At 48.0% G+C, this 22630-nt stretch overlaps 1 protein-coding gene across 1 annotated transcript in view; it reads left to right on the plus strand.

Annotated features, from left to right (window-relative positions):
• The window catches only part of MYO15B (myosin XVB), a 47584-nt gene that overhangs the window by 21668 nt on the left and 3286 nt on the right, over positions 1–22630 (plus strand). The window contains exons 27-63 of the mRNA XM_072881519.1: positions 873–930; positions 2518–2648; positions 2757–2852; positions 4639–4874; positions 4959–5137; positions 5841–5913; positions 6353–6559; positions 6667–6746; positions 6952–7049; positions 7230–7317; positions 8743–8853; positions 9037–9131; positions 9723–9959; positions 10454–10550; positions 10901–11047; positions 11344–11533; positions 11669–11756; positions 12306–12528; positions 14057–14172; positions 14742–14801; positions 15048–15123; positions 15635–15753; positions 16008–16126; positions 16566–16707; positions 16844–16955; positions 17282–17442; positions 17706–17818; positions 17935–17998; positions 18240–18312; positions 18684–18760; positions 19148–19224; positions 19809–19939; positions 20561–20655; positions 20938–21015; positions 21331–21439; positions 21793–21941; positions 22339–22466. Of these exons, the coding sequence (XP_072737620.1) occupies positions 873–930; positions 2518–2648; positions 2757–2852; positions 4639–4874; positions 4959–5137; positions 5841–5913; positions 6353–6559; positions 6667–6746; positions 6952–7049; positions 7230–7317; positions 8743–8853; positions 9037–9131; positions 9723–9959; positions 10454–10550; positions 10901–11047; positions 11344–11533; positions 11669–11756; positions 12306–12528; positions 14057–14172; positions 14742–14801; positions 15048–15123; positions 15635–15753; positions 16008–16126; positions 16566–16707; positions 16844–16955; positions 17282–17442; positions 17706–17818; positions 17935–17998; positions 18240–18312; positions 18684–18760; positions 19148–19224; positions 19809–19939; positions 20561–20655; positions 20938–21015; positions 21331–21439; positions 21793–21941; positions 22339–22466 (4433 nt within the window). The remainder of the gene's footprint in view (positions 1–872; positions 931–2517; positions 2649–2756; positions 2853–4638; positions 4875–4958; positions 5138–5840; positions 5914–6352; positions 6560–6666; positions 6747–6951; positions 7050–7229; positions 7318–8742; positions 8854–9036; positions 9132–9722; positions 9960–10453; positions 10551–10900; positions 11048–11343; positions 11534–11668; positions 11757–12305; positions 12529–14056; positions 14173–14741; positions 14802–15047; positions 15124–15634; positions 15754–16007; positions 16127–16565; positions 16708–16843; positions 16956–17281; positions 17443–17705; positions 17819–17934; positions 17999–18239; positions 18313–18683; positions 18761–19147; positions 19225–19808; positions 19940–20560; positions 20656–20937; positions 21016–21330; positions 21440–21792; positions 21942–22338; positions 22467–22630) is intronic.

Raw genomic sequence — 22630 nt, forward strand, 5'->3', positions numbered from 1 at the left:
CACTTCCTCCTGTGACAGTGGATTTTTTTAGGAATGTCGTGATTTAACCCCAGTCAGCAGCTAAGCACCATACAGCTGCTCACTCACCCTCCCCCCTCCCGGTGGGATGGGGGAGAGAATCTGAAAAGCACAAGTAAGAAAACTCGTGGGCTGAGATAGGAACAGTTTAATAATTGAAATAAAATAATAATAACAATAATAATATTAAATTGTAATTAAAAGGAAAATAATGAGAGAGAGAGGAACAAAACCCAGGGAAAAACAAAAAAACTCCAAGTGATGCAACCGCTCACCACCTGCCAACCGACGCCCAGCCAGTCCCTGAGCAGTGATCACTGCCCCCTGGCCAACTCCCCCCATATACTGAGCTTATATACTGAGCATGACACCGTATGGTATGGAATAGCCCTTTGGCCAGTTTGGATCAACTATCCTGTCTGTGCCCCCTCCCAGCTTCTTCTGCAGAGCATGGGAAGCTGAGAAGTCCTTGACCAGTGTAAACTTTACTTAGCAACAACTAAAACATCAGTGTGTTATCAACATTATTCTCATCCTAAATCCAAAACACAGCACTATATCAGCTACTAGGAAGAAAATTAATTCTATCCCAGCTGAAACCAGGACAAGGAATTACTCACCTTTCCCTCATTTGCTGACCCATGTCATATACCTGTGTTAATATGATACTTCCCTATTTGTAATATTTCTGAATGTTGCATAGGCAGAAATTACTGGTTTTGCTCCGATGCTCAATCCTTGTTCTGGCGAGCTTTTCAAAGGCAGCTTTACTCAGTCTCAACAGAACAGCTCAGGGTTTATATGTTGTTTCACTTTTGGTACCCCAGTGACTGACTTGCTCACTCTCTCCACAGGATGTGGGACTGCTGGAGATCCCTGCAGAGCTTGCTGCCCTCCTGCAGTTAGCTGAAGGTGAGAAATTCTCCCTCCTTCCCTCCCTTTCCTGCGCTGTTTTACTTTACTGTTTCTTTCCTCGTTTGCTAGGAGTTTAAGTACATACTTGTTCTACCTGCTGCCTGTCACCTGAGTTGTATTCAATTTATTATCATTGCAGTGTAAATATGATAAAGGCAAATGGTGTCATGCATATTGTTTCCCAACACGACAAGGCGGAAAAGCAACTTGGGCCAGTGGGCAGAACACCAGATTAAAATTCAGTATCTTTGTTACCTTTTCAGCTCTTTTGAACTGTGCTGATAGAACTGATGACAGTGGTGCAAAAATTTTTGGTCAAAGCTATGTGACAGCAAAGTGTTTAATGAAGCCAGGTCTCTTGTAGAGCTGGGTATCTGGGGTGTGAGAACTTAAACCCATCTTTTTTCTATTCAAAAATCTTTAAGGAAATTGAAGGTGAAGAAGTCAAAACTACAATTTTGGCACTTTCAAAGAAATTTTTTTGGGCTTTCATTAAAATTTACTTGTTCAAAAGTAATTACTTCTTTTAAAATAGAAGTAGGTAGAAACAATGTAACAACTTGAGGATGTAACAATGTAACAATTAGGGAAATATTTTGCTTGGGATGGAAAGTTTTTTGTTTTGTTTTGTTTTCAAATCACCAAAATACCACTAACTGAAATAATTTCCCAAGTTGTTGACCTGATCTTGAGCATTGTTATTTGCAGTTTTGTTTCTGCTATAACTCTTTGTACAATGTATATATTTAAGTTGGAATAGGTTGAGGCAGGACTTGCCTCTTTATGTTGGTATAGCATCTAATAAAATGACAGCTGCATCTTTGACCTTCTGTATAATACGGTAAAAGATACAATCACGCAGAAGAGTCTTGTGAATTGGAGCAGACTGTGCTGGATTCCCAGATACCCCATACTTCCCTAGGGCATACCCCTCTAGGGACTATCAGCTGGTCTAGTGAGCAATGTTACCTAGAGGGCTCAGGGGACAAACTGCACTGAAACTGCTGAAATTGAAAGCTGATGGGATGTAAACAGGGAGGAGGAGGAGAGCATCAAGGGGACACATTGGTTTGGAGATAGAGGAATGCACAGAAGCTGTGCTGCATTAAGAAATCTCTTCATTTAGGAAGATGTTTTCTCCTCTATTATCCATGATAAATCCCTCATCCCGTGCCTCATCATGAAGACCTCTCATTTGAGAGAGGTCATTTGACTGAACAGTTGTCAGCAGTATCTCTGCACAGGTTCAGTGATTCCTGCCTTGTAAACTCTGCGTAACAGAATTAAAACTCCAGGTGCTGACTGCCCTCTGGGTGTTACCCAGGGATAAGAGTCTGAAAGATCAGAGCTGTAAAAGCTCTCTCCTGAAGTTAGGCCTTGTGGTCTCAGTTCCTCAGGGAAGTGAAGATTTGCCTGCTTGGGGGTTTAGGGCAGCAGGGGTGGACTGGGTGTCCCTGGAGTCAGGGCACTGGTGCAGGTGCTCAGGCAAAGTTAGATGCATGTTAGCCATGGGTTGCACTGTGAGTTGGATGTGTTCTGGCTGCCTTTCCAACTGCTACAACACAAGACCTCTTTCTCTTGCAGGTCAGTACCAAGCACAGGCCAACCAGATAACTGAGGCATTGCCTCCAGAAGTCAAGATCAAAGATGACCTTTCCCTCCCACCCACCATCAACAGCTATCCTTTCTCCTCCTTCATTAAGTCACACTTCCAGGTGGGAACTCTTTTTATATCTCTTCATTGCTTCCCCACTGGGGAGACACACTAGTTCTAGTAACACCAGGAACAAACACTATGTTTCTGTCCTTTTGTTTCGTTGTAGAAGACAGATTTCCCTGCCCCTGGTCAACCTCTGCAGCACCCTTTAACCCATCTGGACCCTGAACACCAGGAGAGTGCACTTGAGATCAACAAACTGGTAAGAGACATCTTTCTTGACCAGGGCCTTGTTGAAGAACAGGTGGGCATAGATGTTTTGATGCCATTATACAACAAGATGCTGGTGGTGGCTACTGTTCTTACAATACTTGGTGAGTTAGGAGAGCAGAATAAATTGCTCCTTCTAGGCACTGGAGCGGTCTGGCAGAGATCACATGCAGCCTCTTAGGGTTGCTGTGTTCTTGGTGAGGCGCAGACCAGGCATAGACCAATGGGATTGAAGTGAATTACCTGGTGATGTAGCCTCAGAATTTGGCAGGACATATGGGAATTAGACTGCTAGGCCTTAGTTTCCCAATATTCCAGATTCAGTAGCAATGACAGTGTAAGGGAGATCTGTCTTCTCAAGCACTTATTCTTATCTGTCAGTCATAAAGTTTAATTTAACCCAGATCTTTTCCATGGTGTGGTTTATAGTAAATATATTGATTGCATCTCAGGCATACAGTTGCATCAGTACACAACAGGGGACAGTGAACTGTTGTCTAAAGGCTGGAAAAAGGCAGGGACTTTGTCATCAAGAAAACTACACCTGGAACCACACCGTAATTCTGTAGTGTTTGTGTGAGGGTGGTGGTGTTATTTCATCTCTGGATGTGAAACGTACATTTTTTCTTTAAAATGGTAATATTGACTCTCTGAAAATAAAATGAAACTTCAGATAATTTCTAAGTAAATCTGGTAATCCTTTTGAGAATTACATGTAATTAAAATAAGCCCGTTAGGAAAGTTATACCTAAAACCAGTCTCTTGTTTTGTCCTAACGATCCCAATTATAGAATAGCATAAGCTTCAATAAAATCTTGTCAATAGGATTGTGTTTAAGCAGACTACTGTTATTTTTCTTGAAGATCGAAGATATTTTTTCTCCATTGCTAATTAAAAAAAAAAAAAGCTATTTCTTTGGCAAAGGCTGTAATACATAGGGCTTTACTACAAAGAATTCCATGAAAACTAAACAACCACCACCTCCTTTTTTTCTCAGTGAATCTCTGACACGCTTACTACCATTAACCATTTTAAGAAGTGTTGTTCTCTGAGAAAAAAAATAGGCCATCACTCATAAATGTTCTTTCCAAAGCTGTCATTGGCACATTTTAGAAACATTTTAATCTAATGACATATTGAAGTGTAGAGGCTGAAATAAATTATGCTGTACCTAAGGGTGAGAAATACAAATTACAAAACCATCTAAGATATTGATATGCATAGCCAAGAAGCTGAATCATTGCTTAAGTGAGTTGATTGAGATACCGCATCTCATACTACTTGGTATAATATTAACTACACCAAGGTCATTTTAACATTCAGTTGTTAGTGTTTTCTCATGTCTGGCTCTCTGAGCTGTTCACAAAAATCAGCTAAGCATCAATTTCTTTTACATATTTTTACAGCTAGGCAGCCTGTAGGCTCAGACACAGTAACAAATAGCCTACAGTAACTTCCTTGTGTATCTGAGCTCTGCCCAAAGAAGGGGGAAGTATTTTGCCCAAGAACAAATTCTGAGTCAGAGGCATAACTAAGAAGAGCCTGAAGTTATCCCAACTTTTAGTCAGGGTGCAATCTTTATGAATACTGCCTCCTAAATTCCCCAGAACTTAGGTGGTACACAAAACCTGAGAACAGATCCCGATCTCAGTGCTGGCTACTCTTCTTAGGCTCACAAACACCCTGGTGTCTACAATCCAGGTTGTCACCTCACAACACAGTTTGGGACAGAGGGTTACAGCTAGAGCTCTCTCTTTTTTCCCCCTGGATGCTCTTAGATTTTGCGGTTCATTGGTGACAAGAATCTCCACGGCTGGCAGGAGGTACTTCTGGGCAACTACATTGCTGGGAGAGGTTTGAATAACGCGGCTCTGCGCAACGAAATCTTCAGTCAGGTGGTTGCCCAGACATGGAAGAACCCAGACATGGAGCACAGCCAGCGAGGTTGGGTCCTGATGGCGACTTTGCTGAGCTGCTTTGCCCCTTCACCAGCACTGGAGAAGCCGTTGCTGAAGTAAGGAGGAGAAAAGACCTAGCTACACTTCCATTAAGGTTAATAGAGATGAGGAGTGTGCTAAAGGTAGTTGCCTTTTCCTAGATTTGTGTCAGATCATGGCATGGAGGGCTACAATGCTGTTTGCCAGCGCAAGATCTTGACAGCAGCAAAGCACACAGAGACAGACTCTACATTCTCTCGGGCCTACCCTCCCACTCAGCTGGAGTGGACCGCAAACCAGAGGAGAGGGAAGATGGTTCTGGATGTTCATACATTTAATGGTAACTCGTGCTTCTGCCCTTCTGCTATCTTCTAGTCCCTAAGGACTTTTCCAGTGCAGAAATCAGCATTCAGAAAATACTTCCCTCAGCTTAGTAAAGAGGGATCAGAACACCGATTCCTTTTGGCTGGTACAACCATGGGGGATACAAGCATCTGAACCTAGACCCAAAACTCCCAAAGTCTGAGCCTGATGAGCTCAGACCTGCTACTCAGGCTGAGGGATGAGATTCTTCTGAGTTTGGGCCCATCTCAACAGAGGGCTGTTCTGGTTGTGCATCTCTATGGGTCTAGTTTTCCTGTTATCCATTATTGCATAGCCTAGACAGCAGGGACTTTCTGCCTTTCTCCCTTCTCAAATATTGGCTTATGCTGCCTCTTGAGTGCTTAGAAGCTCTGTGAATTGAATGCAGAACAACCCTGTTCTGGCTCCTTGGTGAGTGGAGTGGTGGCCCAAGTGAACCAGGGCACTGCAAGGGTTTTCAGCTGTCAGGTTGGAAATGCCAACCTGTGCCATCGAACAGTTATTTTGGATGTGAATGTGTTCATGTGGAGCCCTCCACATGCTTTCAGTCCTCCTGTGCCCCCCTGCTCAGGAGCGTGTAAGGCTTTCCAGCTGGGCTCTGCCTGTGTCCTGCGGAGCTTAGGTGTTGTTTTGGGTCCTGCCAGGGAGGCTGTGTGTACTGACTTTCTTTTCTGTGCTAGAGGAGAAGTTCTCAGCTGAGGTGGAGTCCTGGATGACTGGGGAGCAGTATGCAGGCTGGCTCCTGAGTGCAAGGTACTGCCAGAGGATGGGAGAAGATCTGGGGGTGTGAAAGAGGCTGCCACTAGTTCTAAGGTTCAGACTGGTGGGGGCTGCAGGCTAGAATTTACATGGTCAGATGTGGAATAGCCATTCCTTACCCACTCTGGCTTGTGCTCTCTCCTTCACCCTTCCATCTGTGTGCATAAACTGTGGGCCTCGTTAGGAACAGAGGAATCACTGGTGTGATCTGACAGCAGCTTCAGAGAAAAGATGAAAAAAAAAAAGGACAAATCTTGAGCTATTCCAGTTTTTTCCTGACCCTGGGCACTTAATAGTTGATTCACACCCTAAATTTTAAGGACTTAAGCCAGGATAGACAAGGCAAGAAGAAACTGAATGCAATGTTTTCCTTTCTCTCCCTTTCCCCTGCCTACCTGGACACCGTTTCTCTCCTTCCTTTCCCTGTTACCAGGGGCTGTGATAAGAAGTCTCGAGGGTGGTCTATCTCCATGTTTACTGGCAACACATGGCAGGACCTGCTGGGCTGTGACTTTGTGCTGGACCTCATTGGAGAGATTGAGGAGGCCAGCAACCTCAGCAGCACCTCTCAGTCCTCAGCTGAGTACCCCATCACTTCTGAAAGGGAGAGAAGCTTCCTCCAGAACTCTGACCTGGATTTGTAAGTTACCTAATCCTCCTGCCCCACTACTTGTGGCCCTGTCACCCCGTGGCTCGTCTTTCTCTCAGCACTCTGTGCTGTCCTCATCTCATTTTCCTCTTCAACAGGATCCCTCCTGCTCCAGGCATCCGGGCCCCTACCTTCCCACCACCTAGCCTGCCTCCAGAATTCAACAATCTCCATCCAGGTAAGCTCTTGCCCAGGACTGTGGATGGCACTGGGAAGGGCCAGATGGGCCTCAGCCAGGGAATCAGAGCAGAGGGGTAGACAGGTGATTCTTCTTGATGTAGAGCAAGGAAGGGCTCCACTCCAAAACATGACTGTCTAATAGGGACTGGAGACAGGGGAATGTTCCTTACCTGCCTTGTCAGCAGACTTCTCTCTGCTCTTAGGTCCAAGATTCAGAGATGACCTGAGGACCCCTGTAGGCTTGGATCACTATGTGGATGATCTCTTCAGCACTGTGCTGCATCAGGGCTCCAGACTACCAGTAAGTCCCTTGATGTTCCCTCTTACTTTCTCTCTGCAGCTCTCCTGTCCCTGTGACTCCCTCAAGCATGCCTCTGCCTATTCACTCTGCCTCTGCTCAGCTCAGATATGCCTTCGATGGCTCCCCCTCTGTGAAGTCTATCTCTCTGAGCTCAGATAACTCTGTTTTTTCTTGATGCAGGATATGGAGAACAGGGAGAGTCTGACTGGACGCATGAAAGGAGGTGGGAAGATTGGACCCACACAGAGAGGAATCTTTCCTTCTACAGGTCTGTAAGGGGATGGGGACAGCGGGGAACACCTGTGAGGCTACGTAAGCTTCAGTGAGAAGAAGTCAGGGAGTTCCTTAAATGCTAATTATTGCATGGACTCAACTGATTCATGAAGAGCATTGGTCTTCAGCATAGGTCATCAGAAGTTGCACTCCTTACTCCCAGGTGCTGGGAGACAGATGCTTTGGGGAAGGTGCTAGGTAAGGGTACCACCTTTGTTCTGCTTTTAATTTCTCTCTCGAGTTGGTCTTGGGGTCAAGGCAACAGGTAGCTTGCTTCTGACCCAGGCCACCTCTTCCCTAGGCCAATACTCCTAAGTCCTGTATTCACCTTCTATTCACCTTGTGCTTTCACAGAATAGTTCCTGCCTTTCTCAGGGAAGGGTTTTAATCTTTCTTATTGCTTCCTTACAGACTTTCCCATCATCTCTAGCTATTCCTTAGGTTAGTAAGTCTGAACCCTGTAGAGGTTCTGGTTTGTGTGTTTGGTTTCTTTACTTTTGCTCATTTCTGTGGAGCTAAGACTCAGGTATTTTCAGTAGGGTGGAGTCAAATACCAATATATAAATGGCACTGAGAAATCTGCATGTCTAGGAACACACCCAGCTGTTTCAGAAAGGTGAGGAATGTCCTGTTCAGCTCATTACTGAGACTGGGACTATTTTTAGCTATTGTAGAGGCTCTGGGGCATGACAAGCCCTATTACAGATCACTGGCCTGAGGCTAGTTTTTTACTCATGTGGCTGTTTACATCAGTGAAGGATGTGAAGAACTCTCCATGGGCCATTCTCACTGGCAAGGACATCATGATTCCGTAGACCCGTGCTGTGTGCTGACTCACTCCTAGCTGAGACTGATCTCCATGCCCCTTGCTCTGCTCGCTTTCCCCTCAGTGGTATTTCTGTTTTGTGGCCTCATGTGGGACTTGACTGCTGCGAGCAGAGGAATTCCTTTCTCCCCACAGTTCCTTCACATGATACACAATGCCACCCAGGCCAGGGCTCGTTGTTCATTCACCCTTGCTACCTGCTGCAAAGAGATCAATATGGATCTGTCAGTCCCAGAGATCTTTGCCCAACCTAAAGAGAAACCCTTCTCTGTAATCATACGTAGGCAGGAGTTATTTATATGCTTAGTCATGAAGGGTGGTGGCGTCCTAAGCTACACTGCAGAGGCAGGGTCTAGATCCTGCTGTTGTAAAGGCTGGCAGGCCACACATTTCTCTTAGGTTACCTTTTTCTGCCTGAGTTTTGCTGTGTCCTGCTGTGTGTGAAGGGATAAACCATTCACATGTCCCTATGGTTGGTGCATGTGGAGAGAACCAGAGGTACCCAGCCTATGTGATGTGTTCTGTGGGGACTGATCAGGGTTTTCTGATCTGGGATTCCCCAAAAGCACTGTGAGTGTGGCCTTTTGCCTCTAGGCTTCTCTGGAATGACTCAAGCACCAGGTTACCAGCCCATGCCTTCGATGATGGGGATGCCAGCAGCCATGCCTATGATGCCAGCGGCTGGCGGGATTGCGCCTATGCCAGGTAATAACACAGTGTTTCAGCAACTCTACAGGGGAAGAGGATAGAAGGGTGGGTGTCGTAATGGAGCCTGTCCATTTGAATGTCAGGTGGGGTGCACAGTGAACACTCAGCTCTGGGCTGATGCTCAGGCACTGTGGGGAATGATTGCCTGTGGGTGTTTGCAGACATGTGTGTCTTCCACAGCCATGGTTATGCCCCAGCCTGTGGTTCCAGCTGTAGATCCCAATCAGTTAGCAGCACAACAGCAAGCCTTTATCAACCAGCAAGCCATGCTCATGGTGAGTGGAAGGGAGGGGCTCAGCAACTTGGGAAGAACATTGCAGTTGTGTATGTGCTGTGAAGAGGCTAGCCATGCTCCCCTCCTGCATTAGGCCTGCTCTGTAACACTCTGTTTTTATGTGCTGGGGGTCAGGTATATAAAGTTGGGATTATTTAAGACTGCAAAACTGGGAACCCCCTTTTTGCCACTTTGTGTACATGGGGACACTGAGGCACCATAGGTGAGTGAGTAGCAGGGACAAGAGCAGGCCCCAAGAAGCCTCAGCTGTAATTCCCATGTGTTTTTAAGCTGGAATTTGCTACAGATGAAGGTCTGCAGTATTCTGCTTTCTGTACAAAGCCTTGTGGAGGGCATGGAGGTCCCAGGCTATCTCACTGGTAGCTGAGTCTTTGGGGTGTTGTTAGGAGCTCTGCATACTTGGCCAGGCAGGAGCAGACTCCTTGGGCTTGCCTTGTCCATAACACTGTGAAATTTGCAGTGGACTATGTAGACGTTCTGTGATTACCAATGAAAGAATGGGACAGCCTGCCTGATGGCTGGTGGTTTTGTGTAGCCTAGAGCTCATGGACATTGCAATTCCTTCCTCCAGGCCCAGCAGATGACCCTTCAAGCCATGAGCATTTCCCAGCAACAGCAGCAGCAACAGCAGCGGTGGCAACAGTCTCTTGAGAACTCAAGGCCAAGAGTCTCAAGTCAACCACAAGCCCAAGCCTCAGCTCCAGCCCCAGTCCCAGCCACTTCTCCAAAACCCAAGAAGCCTCCCAGCAGCCAGAATGCTGCACCACCACCAAAGGCTCCAGAACCACCAGCTAAGGCAGAAGAACCGGTATGAGAAACAAACAGTGGTGGTGAATTTACTTTGAATTTCATGATCTGTGTTTGCCCTGCTTCCCTTCCAGTGTGGTAGTTGTTTGGCAGAGAGGAGAGCAGAGAGCTATGCTTACCTATGATACTGAGGCCTTTCAAACTCTGCTTGCTGAGTCTTTAAGACACAGGATCAAACCTTGGTGGCATTAGCTCTGTGGAGGTTTGGCTGCAGTGTTGGCCAATTAATTCCCAGCTGATCTGAATTTTTCCATGGGAAAATTCATCACTCTGAGTTCTTTATCTTCCAGCAAGCTGTCTTGGGCCTCTAACATACTCCTCCTTCTCTGGACTTGGTTGATGATTCCTTGGGTCAGAGACTGATCTCCTGGTATATTCTCAGATGGGGAGAAGTTCTAGATCAGAACTTGTCGAGATCACCTCTGAACTTAAGGGCACTATGGAGGCATCTGCTGGAGATTAGTGCTAACTAACCATGTTGTAAACTGCTTGCAGGTTTATGACTACATGGAAGGTGAGTTCTCCAACAGTGAAGATGATGAGTATCTTCGGGAAAGTTTCCAGCAGAAGAGAGAATATTTTCAGAAGATGGGTGAGCATCTACCACTTTGGGAATTTCACTTATCTTAACACCTTGTTCTGCAGCCTTCCTGGCATAACAAGGTATTCCTGTCTCCCTGTCTGGAACCCAGCTAATCCCTGCAGGAGCTGCTGGTGCTTTGTGTAGCAGGAGTTGTGGGTGCCTGCTCAGCTGGCTACAATTCAGATTGTGAGGTGTTGTGTTGCCAGTTTTCTAGAAATTTTTGGGCTTGTGACTGCCACACCTTACTTTGCCTCTAGAAAGCACAGGCTTCTGCTGGCTGATGCAAGGCTGGGAACTATGCCATTAGTGCTAGGTTTTGACTGTGAGTTTAACTAGCTCAGGTCCCCCTTTCTATGCAGGAGAGCAACAGATCCGAGTGAAGAAAGTCAGGCCTCCTTCCAAAACGTGGACCCCTCCAGCAAATCCCGACCAAAAGCAGGAGGACGAGAAGGAAGAGGAGCAGGAGAAGAGGAAAGAAGAGAAGCCCAGCCCTAAAACAGAGGCAGGTAAGATGCTGTGCAGTGGCGACCCAGGCAGGCTGACAAGCAAGAACTTTCCAGGAGCATCAGGCCAGGATATATAGCCAGAGGAGGAAAGGATCTGGCTCTTCTGGGAGTCTACATCTTGACAGGAGAGGAGCGAGAGACAAAGCCTGAGCTTTGGGAAGTGGGATCCCAAAGCAAGGCAGTGGAAGGTCATAGCCAGTCAGCCTAAGGGTGAAAGAGAGGGAGCTTCAAATGAGATAAAGGGACTTCTCCTGTGTCTTTGCTGGTCTGTTGGTTAAAGCTGTCATCCCCAATAGCTCCTGCTCCTCCTTTGCCGCTTCCTGAACCAAAGCCAAAAAAGCAGACACCAAAAGTGAAGAAGGAGCCACCTGTAGTGAAGCCTTCAGGCCCCAAGTCACGGCCTGCACCCAGCCGAGAGATCCACAACATCATCAAAATGTACCAGAGCAGACCAGCCCCCGAGCCCCAGCCTATCGAGCCTGTCAGGTGAGAGAGTGGGATCCACCCAGGTGGGCAGGAAGGAGATGAGTGGGACTATATCCTAGCACTGCCACATGGCTCCATTGTGGCCACAACCCCTCTGCAGCCCCTGTAACTGTGTTCCCCATTTCCTTGCAGGAGAGTGCCCAAGCCATTTATGAAGAAGAACGACCCCAAAAATGAGGCTCTGGCCAAGCTGGGAATGATGAACCTCCCATCTCCCAAATCAGTGAGTTCTTTGCTCTCCAGTCACCTAAGAGCTCAGCAGAGAGGGCCTTTGTATCCGATCTCCAACAGCTTGGGAGCTACTCGGTAGTGCAGTAGCAGCCAGGTGATTTCTTGTTGGGTTACTAGATAGCTGTGAGATCATACCATGGTGCTGCCCATTCTAGACCGGGTTTCAGTCTATAAAGTCACTTGAGGTCCTGGAGAAAAGGCTCTGGAGCAGAATGTCCTATTGTGGTATGTTTAAGGCTGATCTGGAAGCAAGCAACTCACGTTCCCCACATTTCACACCAAGGTCTTGGCCCATTAATGTCTTTTTTTCCCTTCCCAACTGGAGGCTTCAGTCTCAAATACTTGGTTCTCTGTACCTGGGTTTGCTTGATCTTCATCTGTTTGTAGATGTGCTGATTTAAAGGTCCTGGTATCCCTGTTCACACAGATCTTGCTTCTAGGGTTGGACTGCGGCCCTAGGGATGATTTATAACAGCAGCATCAGGACAGAGCACAATAATGCAGAGAAATGACTGGGTCAAATGGTTTTGCTGTCTTGCAGCCATCCCCCCTGCCACAAGAGAAGAGAACACCTCCACCTCTCAAGCCCAAGCCAGGCTCAGCTTCCAGCTCTATCAAGGAGAAGCAGTTGCCTCTCCTGTCCATCTTCAGCCAGGAGAGTACCCCACCAGGTTCCCAGGCCCCTCCTGCTCCCCCTCCTCCCCCACCATTGCCTTCACCTCTCCTGCCTGGGAACGAAGGCTGGCAGGAATCCACAGGGATGGGTGAGTATTGATTTCACCCAAGTTGGATTTGGTAGCAGGGCTGGAGGGTAGGGGATGGGGATGCGGTCAGAATCAGCCCAGTGGCCCAGGAGAATCTGGGCCACAGCACGTTCTGTCATCTGCCAGCTGGCCAAAGACTGAGTGGGCTGTGTGAAATCAGAGACTATCACCGTAGTTCCAGTCTGGCCCAGCACTCAGCATGGCACTTCCCAGCTCTAACTCTTCCCCTTCTTCACAGTGCAGGATGTCAGGCACAAATGATGAAGGAGGGGCTGAGTTTTTCTGAAAAATTGAGCTAAAACCAGAAAGGACCTTTGGGCTACAGCTTTATCAAGGTCCAGTCCACAATATGTTTTATGACCTACCTGAAACATAACTACTGTATCAAAGCTGCAATTCAACAGATGGACTTTAGACCAGGGAGGAATGGGAAGCCAAGTGTTTTACCTTCTAGAGCCTCTGGAGGGTCCTTAGAGACAGACTGAGGAATGACGGAATGTTTCTCAGAGAATGAGATCCTGGGAGACCCTGGACACTGGCCACATAAGGAGTGTCTGGATGTGGCATAGCTAATGCTTCTCAGCAGGAGTTTGGAAGTGTTATTCAGTCCTAGGTTTTGCCTCTGAATTGCAGTGGGAGCCTGGAGCCATAATTCATTTTATACTTTGCTGCTATTTTGGATACATGTACCAATGTATTTCAAGTTGTTTAAAACTCTCATCAGCATCATATTTTATAACATGAAAGGAACAGTCAGTCAAGCACATTACTGCAGGACTCCATCCTGCATCAGTTTCCCTGATATAAAAGAATGTCCCTGTTTCACTCCCCCTCTCTTTTAAAAAATGGATCTTTAGGAAGTCCTGTGAAAGTAAATTGAAGTAACTGGATTAGCCTGAAAAATCCTTACGTGGTTTTGAATAGGAATATAGAAACAGCTGAACTGTGGGATCTACTGCATTTCTTGATTGTCTGTGAACTCTGAAGTTTTGAAAGTTGGGAGTGCTTAAATGAAAATATTCCTACCTTGTAAAGCAATGCCTTTGAATGGTTGTCTTCAGACTGAGCCTGTCTTTAATAGGTCTCCTGCAGAGAGAAAATCCAGTGCAAGTACTGGGTGCCTTGTACCAGAACCTTGCAGTCTACAAGCTCAGGGGAGAACTTTTATGTCCTTTTGAAACCTTCAGCAGCCTTTTTATAATGACATAAAGTGAAACTGTATCTTCAACCTTCAGCACAGGAGTATTTTGCCTGGGACACTGTGTGCTCCCTATCTCTGGAGTGTTTCTATTATGAGCACAGAACTTTGTGGCTACTACAGCAAGTATAAATGCTATCAGAAATGCTGATACTCACATGATGACTGTTTTGTGCATGCATTCTTATTAGCTGATTACTGACCTTCTTGACAGTAATCTTCAGTCAGGCATGTGGCACTGTCCCCTTTCTCTTGGTAGGTCTTTGGCAGGTGGGAAGGTGACCCTGTAGTCAGCAAAGCCTATCTTCACTGCTCTTTCTCCTCACACAGGCTCTACTATAACAGTAGCAGAAGATGATGGTATCAAGACCCAGCTGTACAAGCTCACTGCCAGTGTCAGCTTTTCCTATGTCAACCCTGCCTGGAAAATCTTTCTGCGCAAAGAGGTACAGTTCATTAGCTGAGGGCTGGCTATGGGAGGAGGGAACTGGTCCCACGTTTGGTTAAAATAATTTTTTGTCATAGGCACCCAGTGTGATATAAAAGCACAAAGACAGTTCTGGGAGGAGGTCACATGACACACAAGTCGGAGGCAGGGGATCATCTTATAGGGGATCCGGGTCCTACTCTGTGTTACTGACTCTGGTGTCTCAGTTTCCCTACCTGTCCTTTCCTTCCTCTGTAAAGCACTGAGAAATCTACAAATAAAGTAAATTTGTTGTTACCTGGTGCTTTCCTGTTAAAATAGTACAAATGTGTTTAAAATCAAGTATTGGAGAGTGCACTGAACTGAACAGACAGGGTTCATCCCATGGTCTCACCACTTTACTTTTGGTCCTTCGCTCCTGGTCCTTCTGTTTACATTCACATTGTCTCTTCCCTGCTTGTTCTTGGAGATGGACTCACTCCTCTCTGGCAGTAGGGCATATGGATTACAAAACATCCCTGGGGAGCTATTTCTGCAACATCTGTAAACATCTGTAACAATACTGTTGTTTTTATCCTCCTCTTGCAGGTGTTTTACCCCAAAGAAAATTTCAGTCACCCTTATTGTCTGAACTTGCTATGTGAACAGGTATGTACTAGTGAATGACTCAATGCCTGTTTTGTCTCTGTTTGGGGGCAAAACACTCCATAATTACATTCCATAAGTTGCCTTCACTTCTGCATCCCTAGCAGTGTTAATCTCTTCTCCACGTCCATCCAGTCAAACCCCTGCACACCCCTCTCTGAAACTCAGTCTGTTTAACAGCCTCAGATGCTCCAACACACTCACATGTGGCCTTTTCAATGGAAGCCTCTCTGTTTCCTTCCTCTGCAGATTATGCGTGACACATTCTCCAATTCCTGCCTTCGGATCTCCAGGGAGGAGAAGCGCAAAATGAAAGACCTGCTGAGTAATTAACAGCCCCATCATCCCTTCCTCCCTGTGCCCATCCCAGCTTTTGGTTTGAAACAAGAAACTGGCCTCAAGCCCTTTCAGGCAGGACTTAGGGCAGAGGAGAAATGTTTGTCACTGCAGCAAGAAAGCACATTTATGTCTGCTGTGTAGTGCAGCGTAGGAATGTTTGTTTATTCCAATGGCCAGAAAATGGCCCTGAAATTTCTCTGAGCAAGAAAAACTTAGTTCTGATATGTTTATTGTGGGGAGAGGAAACTGAGGCCCAAGGATGGGATTTTGAGTTGTCTCAAAATCCAACTGTCTTCTTTGACAGGAGCTTCATGGAGAGGGGGAGAGAAACTAGTAGTAGACTGGTGTGTGCAAGTAACACGGTATCCCTTCGCCTCTGCATGTTGTTTGCTGCGCTGTAATCACTGAGGAGGACTGGTGGGAATGAATCCCTGGGCAGAGGAAGACGTGGCCATCTTTGTCTTACTGAGAAAGTATCTGCTTTGTACCCCTGCTAGTGGAATTCCGGGTTGGCAACGATGTCCAGTCCATTCAGGAGGATGGGATAAAGAAGAGGATTGTACTGGCTGCTCGGGATAACTGGGCTAACTATTTCTCCCGCCTTTTCCCAGTTCATGTGAGTCTTAATCTTCTCACCAGACCCTGGGCTTGCTTTAGCTGTGTGGCTGTAGTTCACCTGGGATCTCTTTCTGTCTCCCTGCCTGGCCACACATCACTCATTCTTCTGCACCTTCTGTACCTTGCTGGGTTTGACACTTCTGTCAGCCCAGGGCCTCCTTCATGGTACATAGGGTAGCATCTTCTTCCCCTGCTGCATCCTATCCAGGTGGGATGGAACCTTTGATGCTCTCTGCTGCACTTCCTTTACAGGGTGAAAATGGAAGTGGTGTCCAGATCCTGGGTGTTTCTCACTGGGGCATGCGGCTGCTGAAGGTGGTGAAAGCAGCTGGCTATAATCCTGAGCACCTGAAGATTCTTCGCAGCTACAGGTGAGCAAAAGGGTGCTGGTTGCTGCAGGATGATAATCTGTCACTTGCTGGATGCTTTCAGAGTGTAGGAGGCAGACTAAACAGGTGAGCTGAAAATTGTCTGGTTGTGCTGTGCTCTCTAGGATTGTCATAGGCCAGTTGTGATGAGTTTGAGTTTTCCCTTTCCTTCCTACTTTGTGCTTTGGTCACAGTAAGTGAGTGCTAGGTATGAGTCAGCTCCATCCATGTCATCAGAAGGGAGGTCCTCAGAGTGGTATGGTGAAAGCCATCAGCAGCCTATGGTGCTATTACTGTTGTAATACAGTGCTGGTGAAAGGCCACCCTCTGGAGCATGCTGAGGCCTATCTCCATTCTCAGTCCTTGGAATGAGCTCCCATCCCCATGACTTGCATGCCTAGCTCTGGCAGAAGGAGCCTGAGCATGCTGGCTCTGTTCTCAGCTTTGCAGATGTGCTGTCAGTGGAACTGAAAGGCAGCAATGCCCTGGAGTTCTCTCTGAAGACAGAGCAGCTCTTCCTGCACTCTCCAAAGGCTCCGTGCATCAAGGCCATGGTGGAACTCTTCATCCAGGAGCTGAGGCAGGTGAGGGAGTGGCTGTAGTGCAGTAGGGAATGAAGGTGGTTTCCCACATGGACGTGAGAGGGTCCATGGGATGACATGGTCTGAGTCCCTCACATCCTGGGGATGAGATTTGACCTCCCCATCGCTTTTTCCCCAGGATACCAACTATGTCGTTGCTCTGCGCAGCTACATCACAGATGATAAGAGCCTTCTTAGCTTCAAGAAGGGTGACCTCATCGAGTTACTGCCCATGCAAGGCGTGGAGCCAGGTGAGGGAGTTTGTCGAAATTGGCAGGAAAGGTGGGGACTGGGTTCAAGGGCCTGCTGGACCCATGGTGCCCAGAAGCTCTACATGCTGCTGTCAAGTAAACCAGAGGAAAGCAGGCTGTTAAGGGCTGGCATAGTCAGCCTTCAGCTCTGCTATTCTCTGACTGCAACCCACCTTGTTCCAGCTGCAATAGTTACGGGGGATGTTATCTTAGGATGCAGGAAAGCCTGGCCAGTCTGGTGCTCTCCTTTGCCAGTAGGATGCCTCACTGCTCGTTTCTCTTGGTAGCTGCCATGGTTCCTGACTCTTTCTCCCCCATTTCTGCAGGCTGGCAGTTCGGCTCCACTGGTGGCCGCTGTGGTATTTTCCCCACCAGCCTGGTGCAATTGGCTGCAGCCCCTGATTACCTCAGCACCAGCATGGACAGACGTGGAGGGCTGCGGAAGAGCATGAAAGCTTCCTCAGAGAGCAGGAACACCAGCAGGGAGGTGAGTTGTCCTTGGGGAACTGCTAGGGGACATGGCCGGGTTCTGTGGGTGGGTCCATGGCCCTGGTAGTGTCTGACCTCCGAGGCTAGAGGGAAGAAGATGATTGCGTAATCCTTACAGATGGAGACACTCAAATACTATCATAGTGGGTGGGGGAGGCACCACACACAAATGAGGCCTTCCCAGGTCTGGCAGGTGAGGAGAATACACACTGCAGTTCCTCAGCTGACTTTTCAGGGTGGGTTTGGTGCCTGTCCCTGCAGAGTTCTGTTCCCAGCCTGACATCAGAACCCAACAGCATCATGTTAGTCCCTGCTGGCGATCATTATACCATGATGGACTTCGCCACAGCCTACTTCCGAGAGGCTCAGTCCATGTGAGTAGGCTGTGGTCCTTCCTGAAAAGGCATACATGGGACCTGTGTAGCCTGACCCACACCAAGCCACTTCTGGAGATATTTCTTAGATTGTATGTTCTCTCTCCTCTTTCTAGGCAGGGACTGAAGGGGATGTCTGCTGAAAATAAGAGTGCAGCTGACCTGGTCCAGCACACCAAGGTGAGCCCAGTCTCTCCTCGTGGTTACAGCCAGAACCCCAGCTCCAGCATTGCCTTTAGCTTTGTCCCCACATGGCAAAAGCACAAAGGGCAGATCCTTGGCTGCACTCTCTGGAGAACCGTAGGTGCCCTCTACTCTTCAGTGCTGCCTGCAAGATAGGAGCTTGTGTCTTTTGTGAAGCCTGCAGCACAGCTCTGTGTGATCTGCTTCCCCAGCTTACCCTTGTATTCTGGCCCTGCAGGTCCCAATCCAGGAGTCTTTGCTCCGGTACTCTGACAGTGAGCTGAATGAGCTTGCTACAAAGAACTTCAAGAGTAAGTACCTCCCTAGGACACAACACTGCAGAGGCTGGAGTGGGGGTGAGTGGGACAGCCTTGGTAGCCACACAAAGGCATCATGGGGCACAGAGCGAGGAATGAAAACTCTGAGAGGAGGGCCTCTCCTAAGGGACTTCTGCAGTTAATAACTACCTGTGTCCTTGCTGAAAGTGTCCAGCAAAATGCAGTTTGCCTCAAGTGCAAAGTATCCAAGAACACGCACTGTCTGGGCTGATGCCCCAACCAATACATACCATCCAATGCAAGGCTAGTAATAGCCTGTGGAGCAGAAAAGCTTTCAGGACTGCTGCCTGCCCCATGGCAGGATCGCTTCTGCTTAGACCTAAATGCTAGTCTTTGCTTTGCAGCTCTGATGCGATTCATGGGAGATCAATCAAAACTCAAGAACCAGAATGAGATTGAATGCATCTACGAAATCCTTCAGGTTTGTGACCTTCTTCTGGGCAAGCTGCTGAAGCATCAATGGGAATGAAGGCCCAAGATCTTGCTAGGAAGGGAGAGAGCAGGGAGAGCCGTAATGCAACTTCCTATGTAAGAAAAGGAGCTGAAACAGAGAGGCTGATTAAAAAAACATAGAGGGGAGTGGTTGCATGTAAATGGTTTCCCTGGACATCACTGTCTGGATGAGAGCACAACCTGCCTCTCCTTCTTTGGGCCTAAATAGCACTAGAGACCAGAGGCTGCAAAGCCCAAGTTTTAAGCCACATTGGTAGAGCTCTGGAGCTGGGAGAGGAAGGGTACACAGTTGACCTGGGGCCTCTCTGATGCTCTTGTCCCCTCTCTGATGTTGTCTTCTCCTCTCTGAATGCAGCTGTGCAAGGAGAAGGAGAGTTTGCATGATGAGGTCTACTGCCAGGTCATCAAACAGGTCACCCACAACCCTAACCAGTGAGTACCAGCACTGTCAGCTCCTGTGCATGCACAGCTGTAGGGGAACCGTCTGCCTTGCTGCATAGACAGCAAGGGCCAGGGGAGAGGCTGCCCCCTAATGATGTACTGTCCCCAGCAGCTCAGTTGCTGGAGCTTTTGCTGAGCACTCAGGAAATTTTAGCCAGTCATTGTATTTGGCTTTTTCACTTCAATGGATGTTTGTCCTTGTATCTCTGGCTGCTGATATATCTGGGCACTGGTAAACATTCCTGGTAGCTCCCAGTAGTGGTGCTGCTCAAAGCCCTGATTTCCTCTTCACAGCCCTAGGGAACTGGTACAACACTTAGCACTGGCTTGACCCCACACTGCCCTGCAATATGGCAGCAGTGGCATCAGAGTGGCCTTGACTGTTTCCTTTCTTTGTTTGCTGTTAGAATAACTGAATCAATCCCTTCCTCAGCATAAGAAACCTCTGACCAAGGGCCACCACCTTATTTTCTGCCACCTGCCATAGGTGTTCAGAAGGGCAGAGGCTCACTTCGAGCTGCTTGGAGCAGAAATTGTCTTATTCCAAGATGCCCACAGTTCTTTCTGTCCCACAGGGAGAGCGTGCTGCATGGTTGGTTGCTCCTAAACCTGCTAACTGGGTACTTCCTCCCTTCTAACGTTCTGATGCCCTACGCCACCAAGTTTCTGCAGCTAGCCAGCAGTGATCCATCCAGCACCCACTATGGTATGGCTGTTTCTGTGTCCTGTAAAATAAACAGCTGCCCCCTTGTAACTAAGGCTCAGTGGTCAAGGAAAGAAGACAGGATTCAGGTGGGACATGGTCCAATGGGAAAATCTCCCTTATCCTGTTAGACAGGAGAAAGTACTGAGGGAGCTGAGCCTGCAGGCAAGGGTCTGCTTTGTATCTCTAGTCTTTCTGTTTGCAGAGGTCATTTCCCATTGCATGTTCACCCAGGCAAGGTGGAATTGTGTCTCTGAGGCTTAGCTTAGCCTTGTGGCTTAGGCCCAGTTTGACAGCTAGACCTTGGGGGAAAGGCAGGCTGTGGTCTTCCAGAGTCATCAGCTGTGAGGTATTTGGGCCGGAATCCTGCCAGAGAAGAGGGTTCTAGTTCTCCCATCCTGTCATTCCTCTGTACTTGTACTGCCCTGGACACTGTCTGGGGTTGGCCCCTCATGATTTGGATGTGTCCTGGCAGAGTGAGAGATGAGGTCAAGTCTCTTTCCTCTCCTAGCAGCGGCCCTGGGTTAAATTCAACACAGCCAGGATGACCCAACACCATAGGAGACAATGCTAAGTAAGTCCTTTGTTTGGCTCAGCACATGTGGCTTTTTCCTTTTCCTGCAGATATAGCCAGGATCTGTCAGAGCAACCTACGGAAAAATGTCATGTACGGGGGCCGTCGCCACCTTCCTTTCCCTGTGGAGATAGAAGCATTGCTGGTATTGAGGGGCAGAGAAGTGGGGATGCTGGGAAGAGAGGGAGGGCAGAGGCTTGCCAGGAGGTTCCATGTGCAGTGTTGCAGGGGTGGTTAGTGTTCCAAGAGCAAAATGAGGCATGTGTCTGTACGGCTATTGGAAGTGCAATCCCATGGAGTAGGCAGGGATGTGGGCGGGGAAGAGGCAGGTACTATGGACAAGACGTGGAACACGGAGAAGAGGAGGAAGAATTGTGGGGCTGATGGGATCCTGCATGTCTTGCTGCCTAAAGACCGTCCTTTGCAGAAGGGGCGTGGTGCGCGCCGGCTAGTGATACTGATGCCTGGAGGCGTGGAATACCTCACCAGAATTAAGACATTTACTGTGAGTTTTCTGCTTTGAATTTCTTCATTGATCTGGACTCTGAGCCACACCAGGGAACACCCTTATCTGTCAAAACCTTGGGCTTGGCCTGTGCTTCCCATAGTGCTGTGACAGTTTCCCATACACTGCTACAGGGATTCCTAGGAAGTGAATCTCTGCAGGGCCTGCGCAACACTGGGATGCCTCATCCAGCTTGCTTCTTTGCGCAATGGCCAGAGCCATGCTGCTGCCTGCTAACAAGCCCAGTATGTCTAACTGCTCTGGGGCTGCTTTGGGCTTGCCTGGCCACGGTACTTACTTCTTTCCTCGCTTCAGGTGGCCAAGGAGGTCTTGCAGGAGATCTGTGAGCAGATGGGGGCAGGCGAACAGGAAGAGATGCAGGAATTTGTTCTTTTTGCCATCAGGAGTGACAGCGACAATCTTGGCAAGTAGAGACTAGCATCAAGATCCTTTCTTAAAGCAGTTCCTCCAACAGGGAGTACCATGGATACTGTTTTGAATAGTTCACACCCTTGCTGGCTCTGGGGAGGTTCCTCTTCAGTAGTTTCCCTCTGTACTAGGGTTAAGGATTGTGGTTTCTCAGGGGCTGTGTTGCTTGTTCCTGAAAGAGGTGTGTGTGTCTCTGTGGGTCCGTGTCCCTTTGGAATGGCTGATGCTGGGAGTCGTAAGGGCAGGGTGGAATAGACGTGTGCAGGAAGGCTCCTGTCCCAGGCCATGGAGCTCAGCCCACTGCCTCAGCACCAAAAGTGATGACCCTCTCTCTGCATAAATATGTAGATAAAATGGTGAGGCCGATAAGATCAGAGGAGTATCTTCATGATTACCTGCTGGAGGACAAGTTGGTCACTGTGACTTTACGCAGGCTCATCTGGAGGACACCTCTGCACTTTGAGAACAAAATTTATACGGATGTTCACTATGGACAGGTAAGCAACAAGGGCAATGTGCACCAGGAGCCTCCCTAGCAGGGGCAGAGTTAGTGTACAGGGCAATGGGAATGTCCCAAGGGAGCTGAAGAAGCAGGAGGGCTTTGGCTGATAGGCTTCGTGTGCTGTTTCTGGGAATAACTAATAACTGAAGCTATGGATGCAAGGAAGGCAGTGCACCTGTAGCCCTAGCCTAGGAACTCTACTGTTCCAGACATGGTTTGTGCAGTTCTGCATGCTCTTCCTGAGCCCAGAAACCCTTTGCTTTCATGTTATCAACCCAAGCTGGATGTGTTATCAGCAAGGCAAGATGTGGGTCTCTGTAGCCTGGTGCAGCCCAGACCTGCCTGTACCTTCTGGAAGGTTTAACAAAGGCCTCTGCTGTGCTGTCTCTCAGATGCTGTGGGATTACCTGAATGGGAGGATACTGTTGAGCCATAGTAAAGAAATGGAAATGGAGGTGGCCATTTTGGCAATGCTCCAGCACTGGACCAAAACAGAGCAGCAGAACTCTGCTCCCTCCAGGTATGTTTGTCTCAGGGTGGGTCTCTATCTCTAAAGGCTGTCAGCACCACAGGGGTAGCCTGAAAGTACTCTCTGGATAACTCAGGAATGGACAGTTCTGGAGAATATAAGCTACTAATTAATGTCACTACTTAGTGACTGACTCCTGCCTGTAATCAAGAAAG

Source organism: Ciconia boyciana, chromosome 16 (assembly GCF_034638445.1).
Source record: "Ciconia boyciana chromosome 16, ASM3463844v1, whole genome shotgun sequence".
NCBI lineage: Eukaryota > Metazoa > Chordata > Aves > Ciconiiformes > Ciconiidae > Ciconia > Ciconia boyciana.